Source organism: Oncorhynchus keta, chromosome 6 (genome assembly GCF_023373465.1).
Source record: "Oncorhynchus keta strain PuntledgeMale-10-30-2019 chromosome 6, Oket_V2, whole genome shotgun sequence".
NCBI classification, from domain to species: Eukaryota; Metazoa; Chordata; class Actinopteri; order Salmoniformes; family Salmonidae; genus Oncorhynchus; species Oncorhynchus keta.
In genome coordinates, this window is record NC_068426.1 from 11,603,938 (window position 1) to 11,617,534 (window position 13,597).

The 13,597-nt window shown below is 53.7% G+C and overlaps 1 protein-coding gene across 8 annotated transcripts in view; it reads right to left on the reverse strand.

Annotated features, from left to right (window-relative positions):
* The window catches only part of camk2a (calcium/calmodulin-dependent protein kinase II alpha), a 133,884-nt gene that overhangs the window by 17,260 nt on the left and 103,027 nt on the right, over positions 1–13,597 (reverse strand). For all 8 annotated transcript variants that reach the window (XM_052520665.1, XM_052520671.1, XM_052520670.1 and 5 more), the window contains exons 12-13: positions 10,096–10,138; positions 2,529–2,566 (exon numbers count right to left, since the gene is read on the reverse strand). In XM_052520665.1, the coding sequence (XP_052376625.1) occupies positions 2,529–2,566; positions 10,096–10,138 (81 nt within the window). The remainder of the gene's footprint in view (positions 1–2,528; positions 2,567–10,095; positions 10,139–13,597) is intronic.

A 13,597-nucleotide genomic window follows, 5' to 3' on the forward strand; every position in this document is an offset into this window, starting at 1 on the left:
CACCTCCATGCAGCGGAGGGAGGAGAGGACACCTCCATGCAGCGGAGGGAGGAGAGGGACACCTCCATGCTGCGGTGGTGGTGAGAGGGACACCTCCATGCAGCGGAGGGAGGAGAGGGACACCTCCATGCTACGGAGGGAGGAGAGGGACACCTCCATGCAGCGGAGGGAGGAGAGGGACACCATGCTGCGGAGGGAGGAGGGGGACACCTCTATGCTGCAGAGGGAGGACATGTATGTGGGTTTGAGGCTCAGGATGTGTGTGTGTGTGTGTGTGTGTTTGGGGTTCGTGTTGCTAACGCTGCCTTTGTCATCTCCCCAAGACACCTCTGTGAGCAGTCTGGTTGGTGAGCGGTGTGGTGGTTGTGGCGCTGTGGCGGTTGTGGTGGTGTGGCAGTTGTGGCAGTGTGGCGGTTGTGGCGGTTGTGGCGGTGTGACGGTTGTGGCGGTGTGGCGGTTGTGGCGGTTGTGGCGGTTGTGGCGGTGTGACCCAAGTGGCAGTTGTGGAGGTTGTGGTAGTGTGACGGTTCTGGCGGTTGTGGCGGTGTGACGGTTGTGGTGGTTGTGGTGGTTGTGGCCCTTGTTGTGGTGGTGTGACGGTTGTGGCAGTTGTGGCGGTTGTGGCGGTGTGGCGGTTGTGGTGGCGTGATGCTTGTGGTGGTTGTGGCGGTGTGGTGGTTGTGGTTGGGGTGGTGATGTAGCGGTGTGACGGTGTGACGGTTGTGGCGGTGTGGCGGTGTGACGGTTGTGGCAGTGTGACGTTGTGGCGGTGTGGCCAGTTGTGGCGGTGTGGTTGTGGTGGTGTGGCGGTTGTGGTGGTGTGGTGGTGTGGCGGACGGTTGTGGCGGTGTGGCCCTTGTTGTGGTGGTGTGACGGTTGTGGCGGTTGTGGCAGGGAGGGTTGTCACCATAGTGGCGGCTGTGACCCTAGTGGCAGTTGTGGAGGTTGTGGTAGTGTCTTTGACGGTTCTGGCGGCTGTGGTCAGGGAGGTGTGATAAGGCGGTTGTGGTGGTTGTGGCAGTGTGGCCCTTGTTGTCGTGGTGCTGGCAGGGTTGTGGCGGTTGTGGCGGTGTGGCGGTGTGGCGGTGTGGCGGTTGTGGCAGGGAGGGTTGTGGCGGTTGTGGCGGTGTGACCAGAGTGGCAGTGTGTGGAGGTTGCAGGTAGTGTGGACGGTTCTGGCGGTTGTGGCGGTGTGGCGGTTGTGGCAGGGAGGTGTGACGGTTGTGGTGGTTGTGGCGATTGTGGTGGTGTGATAAGGCAGGTTGTTGCAGTTGTGGCAGGTTGTGGCGGTTGTGGGGTTGTGGCGGTTGTCGCTGGGGTGGTGGTGTCTTTGACAGGTTGTGGCGGTGTGACGTTGTGGCGGTGTGGCCTGTGTCAGGGAGGAATATCTTTGATGGCAGTGTGCAAGGCTGTGGTGACAGTTGATAAGGCGGTTGTGGTGGTGTGACGGTTGTGGCGGTGTGGCCCTTGTGGCGAATGTCTTTGATAAGGCAGAGTTGGAGGGTTGTGACAGTTGATAAGGCGGTTGTGGTGGTTGTGGCAGGGTGTGGTAATTGTAGCAGTTGTGGCAGGGTGTGGCGTTTGTGGTGGTATGACAGTTGTGGAGGTCTGGCCCTTGTGGCAGTGGTTGTGGTGGTGTGGCGGTTGTGGTGGTGTGGCGGTGTGTAGTGTAGGAAACCTCTGATAAGGCAGAGTTGGCTGGGCTGTGGTCAGGGAGGAATGTCTTTGATAAGGCAGAGCTGGCAGGGCTGTGGTCAGGGAGGAATGTCTTTGATAAGGCAGAGCTGGCAGGGCTGTGGTCAGGGAGGAATGTCTTTGATAAGGCAGAGTTGGCAAGGCTGTGGTCAGGGAGGAATGTCTTTGATAAGGCAGAGCTGGCAGGGCTGTGGTCAGGGAGGAATGTCTTTGATAAGGCAGAGCTGGCAGGGCTGTATGGTCAGCAGCATGCTCCACTAATCCCAGTATCAGACACCCTGGACTGGAACGGCTGCTCCTTAAGGCCCCAGCGGGAACTGTGGGAGTACCACCAGTGGAGCCTATCCCTGATACACGTATATAGTAACTCACACAGACTAACTTACAGAAACACACTTATAATAGTGGAACATTCACAAACAACACAAATAAAGAGACAGACTCTCCTACTGGCTTTGATACAGATTAACTGTCAAAGCACTAATCCCATTAGATACATATCTCATAGTACTGTCCTGGAACTGGACTGGACTGGAGGACACGCTTTGGGTGGGGCCAGCCGGTGTGTTCAGAGAGAATGGAGCAGACATTGAAACTCCCACAATCCCATTGACTACTTGGATCTGTGAAGTTACCTTTTCAAAGAGCATGTTTGATTTATTCAGTTTTGCAGAGAAGGTGAAAATAGCTTTCAACTTTCACAACATGTTGAATAACGGCCACATTTTTAAATCATGTTTTATGGACAGCGGGTGTAATATACCCCAAAAGTCGTCCTCCAGGCCAGGCTTACTCCACGGTGAGAAGAGAACCCTGTGGAGCTGGAGCCCTACCTTCACACCATCAGTCTTCTTGTTGGCCTTGTTACCTCCTGCGTGGGACACAAAGAGAAACAGGATGATGAAAAAGGGCACTAACGCCCAAAAGACGAGGGTGAAGGGCATGGCCAACAGTCTCAGTCAAATGAAAAGAAGAGGGCGAAGGGCATGGCCAACAGTCTCAGTCAAATGAAAAGAGGAGGGCGAAGGGCATGGCCAACACTCTCAGTCAAATGAAAAGAGGAGGGCGAAGGGCATGGCCAACAGTCTCAGTCAAATGAAAAGAGGAGGGCGAAGGGCATGGCCAACACTCTCAGTGAAATGAAAAGAGGAGGGTGAAAGGCCAACAGTCTCAGTCAAATTGAAAGAGGGGGGCAAAGGGCATGGCCAACACTCTCAGTGAAATGAAAAGAGGAGGGCGAAGGGCATGGCCAACACTCTCAGTGAAATGAAAAGAGGAGGGTGAAGGCCAACAGTCTCAGTCAAATGAAAAGAGGAGGGCGAAGGCCAACAGTCTCAGTCAAATGAAAAGAGAAGGGCGAAGGCCAACAGTCTCAGTCAAATGAAAAGAGGAGGGCGAAGGCCAACAGTCTCAGTCAAATGGAAAGAGGAGGGCAAAGGCCAACAGTCTCAGTCAAATGAAAAGAGGAGGGCGAAGGGCAACAGTCTCAGTCAAGTGAAAAGAGGAGGGCAAAGGCCAACAGTCTCAGTCAAATGGAAAGAGGAGGGCGAAGGCCAACAGTCTCAGTCAAATGGAAAGAGGAGGGCAAAGGCCATGGCCAACAGTCTCAGTCAAATGAAAAGAGGAGGGCGAAGGGCATGGACAACAGTCTCAGTCAAATGAAAAGAGGAGGGCAAAGGGCATGGACAACAGTCTCAGTCAAATGGAAAGAGGAGGGCGAAGGCCAACAGTCTCAGTCAAATGAAAAGAGGAGGGCAAAGGCCAACAGTCTCAGTCAAATGAAAAGAGGAGGGCAAAGGCCAACAGTCTCAGTCAAATGAAAAGAGGAGGGCGAAGGCCAACAGTCTCAGTCAAATGAAAAGAGGAGGGCAAAGGGCATGGCCAACAGTCTCAGTCAAATGGAAAGAGAAGGGCAAAGGCCAACAGTCTCAGTCAAATGAAAAGAGGAGGGCGAAGGCCAACAGTCTCAGTCAAATGAAAAGAGGAGGGCAAAGGGCATGGCCAACAGTCTCAGTCAAATGGAAAGAGGAGGGCGAAGGGCATGGACAACAGTCTCAGTCAAATAAAAAGAGGAGGGCAAAGGGCATGGCCAACAGTCTCAGTCAAATGAAAAGAGGAGGGCAAAGGGCAACAGTCTCAGTCAAATGGAAAGAGGAGGGCAAAGGGCATGGCCAACAATCTCAGTCAAATGAAAAGAGGAGGGCGAAGGGCATGGCCAACACTCTCAGTGAAATGAAAAGAGGAGGGCGAAAGGCCAACAGTCTCAGTCAAATCGAAAGAGGAGGGCGAAGGGCATGGACAACAGTCTCAGTCAAATGGAAAGAGGAGGGCAAAGGGCATGGACAACAGTCTCAGTCAAATGAGAAGAGGAGGGCGAAAGGCCAACAGTCTCAGTCAAATCGAAAGAGGAGGGCGAAGGGCATGGACAACAGTCTCAGTCAAATGGAAAGAGGAGGGCAAAGGGCATGGCCAACAGTCTCAGTCAAATGAGAAGAGGAGGGCGAAAGGCCAACAGTCTCAGTCAAATGAAAAGAGGAGGGCGAAGGGCAACAGTCTCAGTCAAATGAAAAGAGGAGGGCAAAGGCCAACAGTCTCAGTCAAATGAAAAGAGGAGGGCGAAGGGCATGGCCAACACTCTCAGTCAAATGAAAAGAGGAGGGCGAAGGGCATGGACAACAGTCTCAGGCAAATGAAAAGAGGAGGGCGAAGGGCATGGACAACAGTCTCAGTCAAATGAAAAGAGGAGGGCAAAGGGCATGGACAACAGTCTCAGTCAAATGGAAAGAGGAGGGCGAAGGCCAACAGTCTCAGTCAAATGAAAAGAAGATGGGAAAAGGCCAACAGTCTCAGTCAAATGAAAAGAGGAGGGCGAAGGGCATGGCCAACACTCTCAGTCAAATGTAAAGAGGAGGGCGAAGGGCATGGACAACAGTCTCCGTCAAATGGAAAGAGAAGGGCAAAGGCCAACAGTCTCAGTCAAATGAAAAGAGGAGGGCAAAGGGCATGGCCAACACTCTCAGTCAAATGAAAAGAGGAGGGCGAAGGGCATGGACAACAGTCTCAGTCAAATGAAAAGAGGAGGGCGAAGGGCATGGCCAACACTCTCAGTCAAATGAAAAGAGGAGGGTGAAGGGCATGGCCAACAGTCTCAGTCAAATGAAAAGAGGAGGGCGAAGGGCATGGCCAACACTCTCAGTCAAATGAAAAGAGGAGGGCGAAGGGCATGGCCAACAGTCTCAGTCAAATGAAAAGAGGAGGGCGAAGGGCATGGCCAACAGTCTCAGTCAAATGAAAAGAGGAGGGCGAAGGGCATGGCCAACACTCTCAGTCAAATGAAAAGAGGAGGGCGAAGGGCATGGCCAACAGTCTCAGTCAAATGAAAAGAGGAGGGCGAAGGGCATGGCCAACAGTCTCAGTCAAATGAAAAGAGGAGGGCGAAGGGCATGGCCAACAGTCTCAGTCAAATGAAAAGAGGAGGGCGAAGGGCATGGCCAACAGTCTCAGTCAAATGGAAAGAGAAGGGCAAAGGCCAACAGTCTCAGTCAAATGAAAAGAGGAGGGTGAAGGGCATGGCCAACACTCTCAGTCAAATGAAAAGAGGAGGGCGAAGAGCATGGACAACAGTCTCAGTCAAATGAAAAGAGGAGGGCGAAGGGCATGGCCAACACTCTCAGTCAAATGAAAAGAGGAGGGCGAAGGGCATGGACAACAGTCTCAGTCAAATGAAAAGAGGAGTGCGAAGGGCAAGGCCAAAAGTCTCAGTCAAATGGAAAGAGGTAGAAGAACATTTTAGAAAACCTGATCCATAAGTCTCCTGGGAAACAAAATATCATATTGTATTCAAATCAAGCCCTCTTCCTGTTCTCCACTGATCAAAAACTCAATGAGACGGTCATATTGCCGAAGAGTCACTAGGAGTATCCAAACCCAGCGGCTTGTTGAAGATTCTCTCAGGTCATTCAACTGGTCAAACAAGAGTTTTTAGGGAAATTAAGCACCATAGACTAAGAAAAATTCAAATTCCCAATGGTTCGGTGGGTGAGAGAGGTCCAGACTGCTCTGCTACAGAGGCTGGCCGGTGGGTGAGAGAGGTCCAGACTGCTCTGCTACAGAGGCTGGCCGGTGGGTGAGAGAGGTTCAGACTGCTCTGCTACAGAGGCTGGCCGGTGGGTGAGAGAGGTCCAGACTGGGCTCTGCTACAGAGGCTGGCCGGTGGGTGAGAGAGGTTCAGACTGCTCTGCTACAGAGGCTGGCCGGTGGGTGAGAGAGGTTCAGACTGCTCTGCTACAGAGGCTGGCCGGTGGGTGAGAGAGGTCCAGACTGCTCTGCTACAGAGGCTGGCCGGTGGGTGAGAGAGGTCCAGACTGCTCTGCTACAGAGGCTGGCCGGTGGGTGAGAGAGGTTCAGACTGCTCTGCTACAGAGGCTGGCCGGTGGGTGAGAGAGGTCCAGACTGCTCTGCTACAGAGGCTGGCCGGTGGGTGAGAGAGGTTCAGACTGCTCTGCTACAGAGGCTGGCCGGTGGGTGAGAGAGGTCCAGACTGGGCTCTGCTACAGAGGCTGGCCGGTGGGTGAGAGAGGTTCAGACTGCTCTGCTACGGAGGCTGGCCGGTGGGTGAGAGAGGTTCAGACTGCTCTGCTACAGAGGCTGGCCGGTGGGTGAGAGAGGTCCAGACTGCTCTGCTACAGAGGCTGGCCGGTGGGTGAGAGAGGTCCAGACTGCTCTGCTACAGAGGCTGGCCGGTGGGTGAGAGAGGTTCAGACTGCTCTGCTACGGAGGCTGGCCGGTGGGTGAGAGAGATCCAGACTGGGCTCTGCTACAGAGGCTGGCCGGTGGGTGAGAGAGGTTCAGACTGCTCTGCTACAGAGGCTGGCCGGTGGGTGAGAGAGGTCCAGACTGCTCTGCTACAGAGGCTGGCCGGTGGGTGAGAGAGGTTCAGACTGCTCTGCTACAGAGGCTGGCCGGTGGGTGAGAGAGGTCCAGACTGCTCTGCTACAGAGGCTGGCCGGTGGGTGAGAGAGGTCCAGACTGCTCTGCTACGGAGGCTGGCCGGTGGGTGAGAGAGGTTCAGACTGCTCTGCTACAGAGGCTGGCCGGTGGGTGAGAGAGGTCCAGACTGCTCTGCTACAGAGGCTGGCCGGTGGGTGAGAGAGGTTCAGACTGCTCTGCTACGGAGGCTGGCCGGTGGGTGAGAGAGATCCAGACTGCTCTGCTACAGAGGCTGGCCGGTGGGTGAGAGAGGTCCAGACTGCTCTGCTACAGAGGCTGGCCGGTGGGTGAGAGAGGTTCAGACTGCTCTGCTACAGAGGCTGGCCGGTGGGTGAGAGAGGTTCAGACTGCTCTGCTACAGAGGCTGGCCGGTGGGTGAGAGAGGTTCAGACTGCTCTGCTACGGAGGCTGGCCGGTGGGTGAGAGAGGTTCAGACTGCTCTGCTACAGAGGCTGGCCGGTGGGTGAGGAGGTTCAGACTGCTCTGCTACAGAGGCTGGCCGGTGCCGGTGGGTGAGAGGTCCAGACTGAGAGGTCCAGACTACTCTGCCACAGAGGCTGGCCGGTGGGTGAGAGAGGTCCAGACTGGGCTCTGCTACAGAGGCTGGCCGGTGGGTGAGAGAGGTTCAGACTGCTCTGCTACAGAGGCTGGCCGGTGGGTGAGAGAGGTTCAGACTGCTCTGCCACAGAGGCTGGCCGGTGGGTGAGAGAGGTCCAGACTGGGCTCTGCTACAGAGGCTGGCCGGTGGGTGAGAGAGGTCCAGACTGCTCTGCCACAGAGGCTGGCCGGTGGGTGAGAGAGGTCCAAACTGGGCTCTGCTACAGAGGCTGGCCGGTGGGTGAGAGAGGTTCAGACTGGGCTCTGCTACGGAGGCTGGCCGGTGGGTGAGAGAGGTCCAGACTGGGCTCTGCTACAGAGGCTGGCCGGTGGGTGAGAGAGGTTCAGACTGCTCTGCTACGGAGGCTGGCCGGTGGGTGAGAGAGGTTCAGACTGCTCTGCCACAGAGGCTGGCCGGTGGGTGAGAGAGGTTCAGACTGCTCTGCTACAGAGGCTTGCCGGTGGGTGAGAGAGATCCAGACTGGGCTCTGCTACAGAGGCTGGCCGGTGGGTGAGAGAGATCCAGACTAGGCTCTGCTACAGAGGCTGGCCGGTGGGTGAGAGGGATCCCAGATAGAGGAGCACTTGAGTTAGGGAGAAAGAATGGGCACATTCCAACCCTGCTCAATCAGTTTGGCTATGACCCGTACAGTACACCACGTCCTGTTGTTCTCCTAGAGTTTGTTATCCATCCTTCTACCTATCATCTTCACGTCTTCTCTTCCTCCTGGTCTCTAAGCTCACTTTATTTTCTTCAACATGACGAGGGGTCCGTGTGGAGGGCCGTGTGGAGCATGGCCTATTGTCAGCTGGGTTGTAAACCTGATTCCTAGCCCCCCTGGCCCCCCAGACCCCTGGCTCCGTGACCCCACTCTCCCCTGCTGCTGGGACTGTGGCTATATGCCGATGGGGGTCCCCCTGGTCTGCAATGGACTGGCTCTGGGAACCCCAAGCCCTGGCTTGGGATCATCTTTCTCTACTCTAATCATTTTAAAAGTGAATATGGCCCTGAACCAGCGGGTACACAGCACTTCTGACCCACCCAAGCATAATAGGAGTCAATCGGATTAGGAAAACAACCATTAAAAGCTGAAAGGGCAGATTTGGCTCCAGCCATACTATCTGAACAGTGAGGACTTTATAAATAGGCATAAGGCTGTAACCTTGCTGTATATCTGCGGACTGTGGTTTTCCATGGCTATCTGAAGAGTAAAGAAAGACCAAGAGTGGAGAGCGGAAAATGAAAGATGAATGGTGGTGCTTAGAGGTGCTGAGATGGTTTTACGATCCTCCAGGGTTAGTCTTATGGGGCTTGGCTTTCGGACAAGATTCCCTGGCGGGTGGGGATATGGGGTGGGGGTGTCTATTCCCGATTGTTATGAGTGCCTGCCCATTTAAAGATGAAAAAGCTATTATTTTCCTTGTCCATTTCAGGTCCACACATTTTATATGAGTGATTATGTGGAGTTCTGAGAGGAGAACAATTATTTTACGCTGGTTGGAGATTGGTAGGGATGTGTAAACTGTGGGCTTTGAAGGGGATCCCTCCATCTCTGAGTCTGTGAGAGTGCCTACATTGATTCTGTGCTTGTGTGACCTTATGGTGAAGCGGGAGCCTGCCAAAGACACACAAGGCTACACGCCAGAGGGAACTCCATCCTCTTTATTTTCTAACAACGTTCCACTGTGACTCCTTCATCTCAGCTGGCCCTTCCTTGCAGCCAAGGGGAGTATAAGAATGTAGAAGATTTTGACAAAACATTTCAGATAACAGCAACATAGTGATGGTCCATACCCACATAATACTGTATGTTCCACCTGCAGTGGTGGATTCCACGGCTCATCTGAGTGAAGTCATGGAGGGACTGAGGACCCAATAGCAGATGGCTCAGCCACAGTAAGTGGGCTGTAATGATAATAACACATGCACAGTTGTCAAGCAGCAAATGTACATTGTGATAACTAGTGTTTGTAAGCAGATGGCCAGGCTATTCCATCGTCCCTATCACCGTTCAGCTATTGATTTACAGTCGAAGCACAACTTGTCCATCTTGTGTCAGTTTTGAACAGACATCCCAGACATCATTCTAACTTGTGACAGTGAATTAGTGTGTTGTAACGATCGGAGTGTCGGACAGGGGAGTGTCCATTGGCATGGGGAAGTGTCTTGATGCATGACCAGTGAGTCTACAAGCTGTCATCATCTCCTCCCTGCTCCATGGGCTTGGAGCGCCCTGTCTAGGGCCAGCCTCCTCCCTGATCCATGGGCTTGGAGCCCCCCTTTCTAGGGCCAGCCATCTCCCTGCTCCATGGGCTTGGAGCCCCCAGTCTAGGGCCAGCCTCCTCCCTGATCCATGGGGTTGGAGCCCTCCATTCTAGGGACAGCCTCCTCCCTGATCCATGGGCTTGGAGCCCCCCAGTCTAGGGCCAGCCTCCTCCCTGATCCATGGGGTTGGAGCCCTCCATTTTAGGGACAGCCTCCTCCCTGATCCATGGGCTTGGAGCCCCCAGTCTAGGGCCAGCCTCCTGAGCCCATGTCACTCCTCTAGAATAGTGACCTCCATAGGGACACTGTTAAGCAGTTCTCTAGTCTTTAGCTCCGTTGGTATGGAGCATGCATGGAGCTTGCAACGTCAGGATAGTGGGATCCATTCCTGGGATCACTCGTATGTAGAAATGTTATGCATCCATGACTGTAAGTCTCTTTGGATAGAAAGTCTGACAAATGTCATATATAATTAGCATTAATAAGCCCACTCTCGCTCCAGAAGGGAGAGGAGAACCGTTCTGACAAGGCACCTCTACAGGGCTTACCTGAGAAGTTACGAGTCGCCAACATGGTGGTGAGAATGGCACCCTGATAAGAAGAGATAGATCGTTACATAAGAAATAAAAAAACAAAAGGATTCATTAAAAAGTACATTTTATTATGCCACAGTGTTCTTGGCAACCAAGCTTGGCTGGAATATATTATCAACAGCTTGATTAGCTTGCTTACATATAATATCAACAGTTTGGATTGCTGCTTACTGGCAAGGGAATAACCTAGAGTACTGTCACAGTTGCTATGTCTTACCAGCACCAAATAAAAATGTTTGCGTTGGCAAAACTCAATTTAAAAAGTATTTGGTATTACTGCATGAACAATGTCACACTGCCGTTGAGTGTGTAGATCAGACCTGTGCAGAACATAGTTGTATTTTGTAGTTTATTTGTATTTTGTATTTTATTTTGTAGTTTATTTGTTATAGTCCCTCTTTTCTTGTTTCCCAGTTTTGACCGTTCCTGCCTGCTCTGACCCTGAGCCTCCCTCCAGTCCTGTACCTTAGCTTCTACTCTGGATTACCAACCTCTGCCTGACCTGACCCCGAGCCTGCCTGCTGTTCCGGAGCCTTACACCTTCTCTGGATTACCAACCTCTGCCTGACCTGACCCTGAGCCTGCCTGCTGTTCCGGAGCCTTACACCTTCTCTGGATTACCAACCTCTGCCTGACCTGACCCCGAGCCTGCCTGCTGTTCCGGAGCCTTACACCTTCTCTGGATTACCAACCTCTGCCTGACCTGACCCTGAGCCTGCCTGCTGTTCCGGAACCTTACACCTTCTCTGGATTACCAACCTCTGCCTGACCTGACCCTGAGCCTGCCTACTGTTCCGGAACCTTACACCTTCTCTGGATTACCAACCTCTGCCTGACCTGACCCTGAGCCTGCCTGCTGTTCCGGAACCTTACACCTTCTCTGGATTACCAACCTCTGCCTGACCTGACCCTGAGCCTGCCTGCTGTTCTGGAACCTTACACCTTCTCTGGATTACCAACCTCTGCCTGACCTGACCCTGAGCTTGCCTGCTGTTCCGGAACCTTCTCTGGGTCATTGAGCTCTGCCTGCTGTTCCGGAACCTTCTCTGGGTCATTGAGCTCTGCCTGCTTTGACCTTTCATTTTCCTGCCCCTGTTTAAATAATTCACTTTTGTTTCTTCAACACAGTCTGCATCTGGGTCATACCTTAAAAGGTGATAGTACGAACTGGCCATGACTGACCTAGCAGTCTTGGACCAGCTCTGCAATGCCACCTCCTCCCATGGAGCAACCATTGGTAGGCAAGAGGAGTTGCTTTGCGGTCCGATGGAAGGGTTCCAGGCCGTGGCCGAACGTCAAGTCCTAGCATTAGATACAATGCGGGAGCAATTCCGTGAGCTGTCTAATAAGCAGCCTACCACGACGGTAACCTCCCAGCCACTCAGTAGCTGGTAGCAGCACCATCACCTTGGTTTCCCGGGAACCTCGCTTACCTCCCCCGGAGCGTTTTGATGGAGAGTCGGGCACCTGTCTGGCATTTCTCACTCAGTGTTCCCTCGTCATGGAGCTGCAGCCGTCCTCCTTCCCCTCGGACCACTCTAAGACAGTGTACCTCATCACGCTGATGTCTTGTTTTGAGTCTCCGGTGTCCGGGAGAGGGGCTTCATGGAAGTTACTCCAGCTTCGGCAGGACTCCCTCAGTGTGGCAGACTATGCGGTGGATTTTCGCATGCTAGCAGCAGAGCGTGCCTGGAACCCAGAAGCACTGTTCGACACGTTCCTGCATGGATTATCGGAGGAAGTAAAGGACGAGCTTGCAGCCCGGAAACTACCGACAGATCTTGACTCAATCGTCGCCTTAACCATTCAGATCGATGGATGGCTCCGGGAACGTAGGAGGGAGAAGAGGTCTGATTGCGGTCCCAATTGCTCACTCAAGATCCCACCTTGCATCTAATGAACTCTGAAGGTCCCGAGAGAATCCGAGTTTACTCGAGTTCCTCCAAGAGCCTCTAAAGACTTCCGATGTACCTCTTCCCGAGCCGATGCAGCTTAGCAGGGCTAGGCTGTCTCTAACCGAAGGCGTACGCAGACTTAACACCCAGAGTTGTCTGTATTGCGGTACTGCCGGTCATTATGTGTCTACCTATCCCTTCAAGATGCCTAGGTCAATGGTAGGAATGAGTACTCTGGTGGGTCTTAAGGACAATTTTGCCCTTCTCCCTACTCGCCCCACTCTCCATGCCACCCCGCTGTGGAGCGACCAGTCCAAGTCTCTACAGAAACTCATCGACTCGGTGCCGATATGAGTCTTATGGACATTACCCTGGCATCTGAGCTGGGCATCCCCACTCAACCCCTCTTCATTCCCATGGATGTTAGGGTGCTGGAAGGGTGCTCTACAGGCGAGTCACCCACCATACCACCCCCATCAACATACGAGTGTCGGGGAACCACAGCAAGACAATCCAATTCCTGCTAATTGAGTCTCCTCAGGTTCCCGTGGTATTGGGATTCTCTTGGCTCCATCCCTCTATTGACAGGTCTACTGGTTTCATCGTGGGCTGGAGTCCGTTCTGCCACACTCATTGCCTGAAGTCAGCTCTGCCTGCCCCGGGATGTCTTCCTGGGGGCTTGGAAATTGCCCCAGACCTCTCCGCCTGCCCCGAGGGGTTCAGTAAGTCCCGGGCCACTTCGCTTCCGCAGCACTGACCGGTATCCAAGAAGATCAAGCCAGATGCGCTGGCACGCCGTTATAGCCCTGCGGCCACACCCCTTGAAGCCGAGACATTTCCCCCCCACTACAAGATCATTAGCCCCTCTGTTGTTCGTCCTCTGTTGCCCCGTACCCTCTGTATACTTCCTACCTTTCCTGTGTCTAGAATTAAAACCATGTCTCACAGCCCTTTGTCTCCTTTTTCCAGGGCCACCCCTCTCCCCCATCTCATCGACAGCCAACCGGCATACAGGGTGAGACGTCTCCTGAAGGTTCGACCTCGGGGCAGGACATTCCAGTACCTGGTTGATTGGGAGGGTTATGACCCGGAGGAGAGGTGCTTGGTCTCTGCTAGGGACATCCTGGACCCAGGCCTCATCTCTGAGTTCCAATGCCTGTCTGTGCCATCTCTAAGTTTCTGTCTGTCTGGGCCAGTTTGCTTTGTTCTACCAGCATTTTACCTTGCTCCTGTCTTTGCTATAGTCCCTGTTTTCTAGTTTCCCGGTTTTGACCTTTCCTGCCAGCACTGACCCTGAGCCTGCCTGCCGTCCTGTACCATTGCCTCTACTCTGGATTACTGACCTCTGCCTGACCTGACCCTGAGCCTGCCTGCCGTCCTGTACCATTGCCTCTACTCTGGATTACTGACCTCTGCCTGACCTGACCCTGAGCCTGCCTGCCGTCCTGTACCATTGCCTCTACTCTGGATTACTGACCTCTGCCTGACCTGACCCTGAGCCCACCTGCTGTTCCCGTGCATTACACCCTCTCTGGATCATTGACCCCTGCCTGCCTTGACCT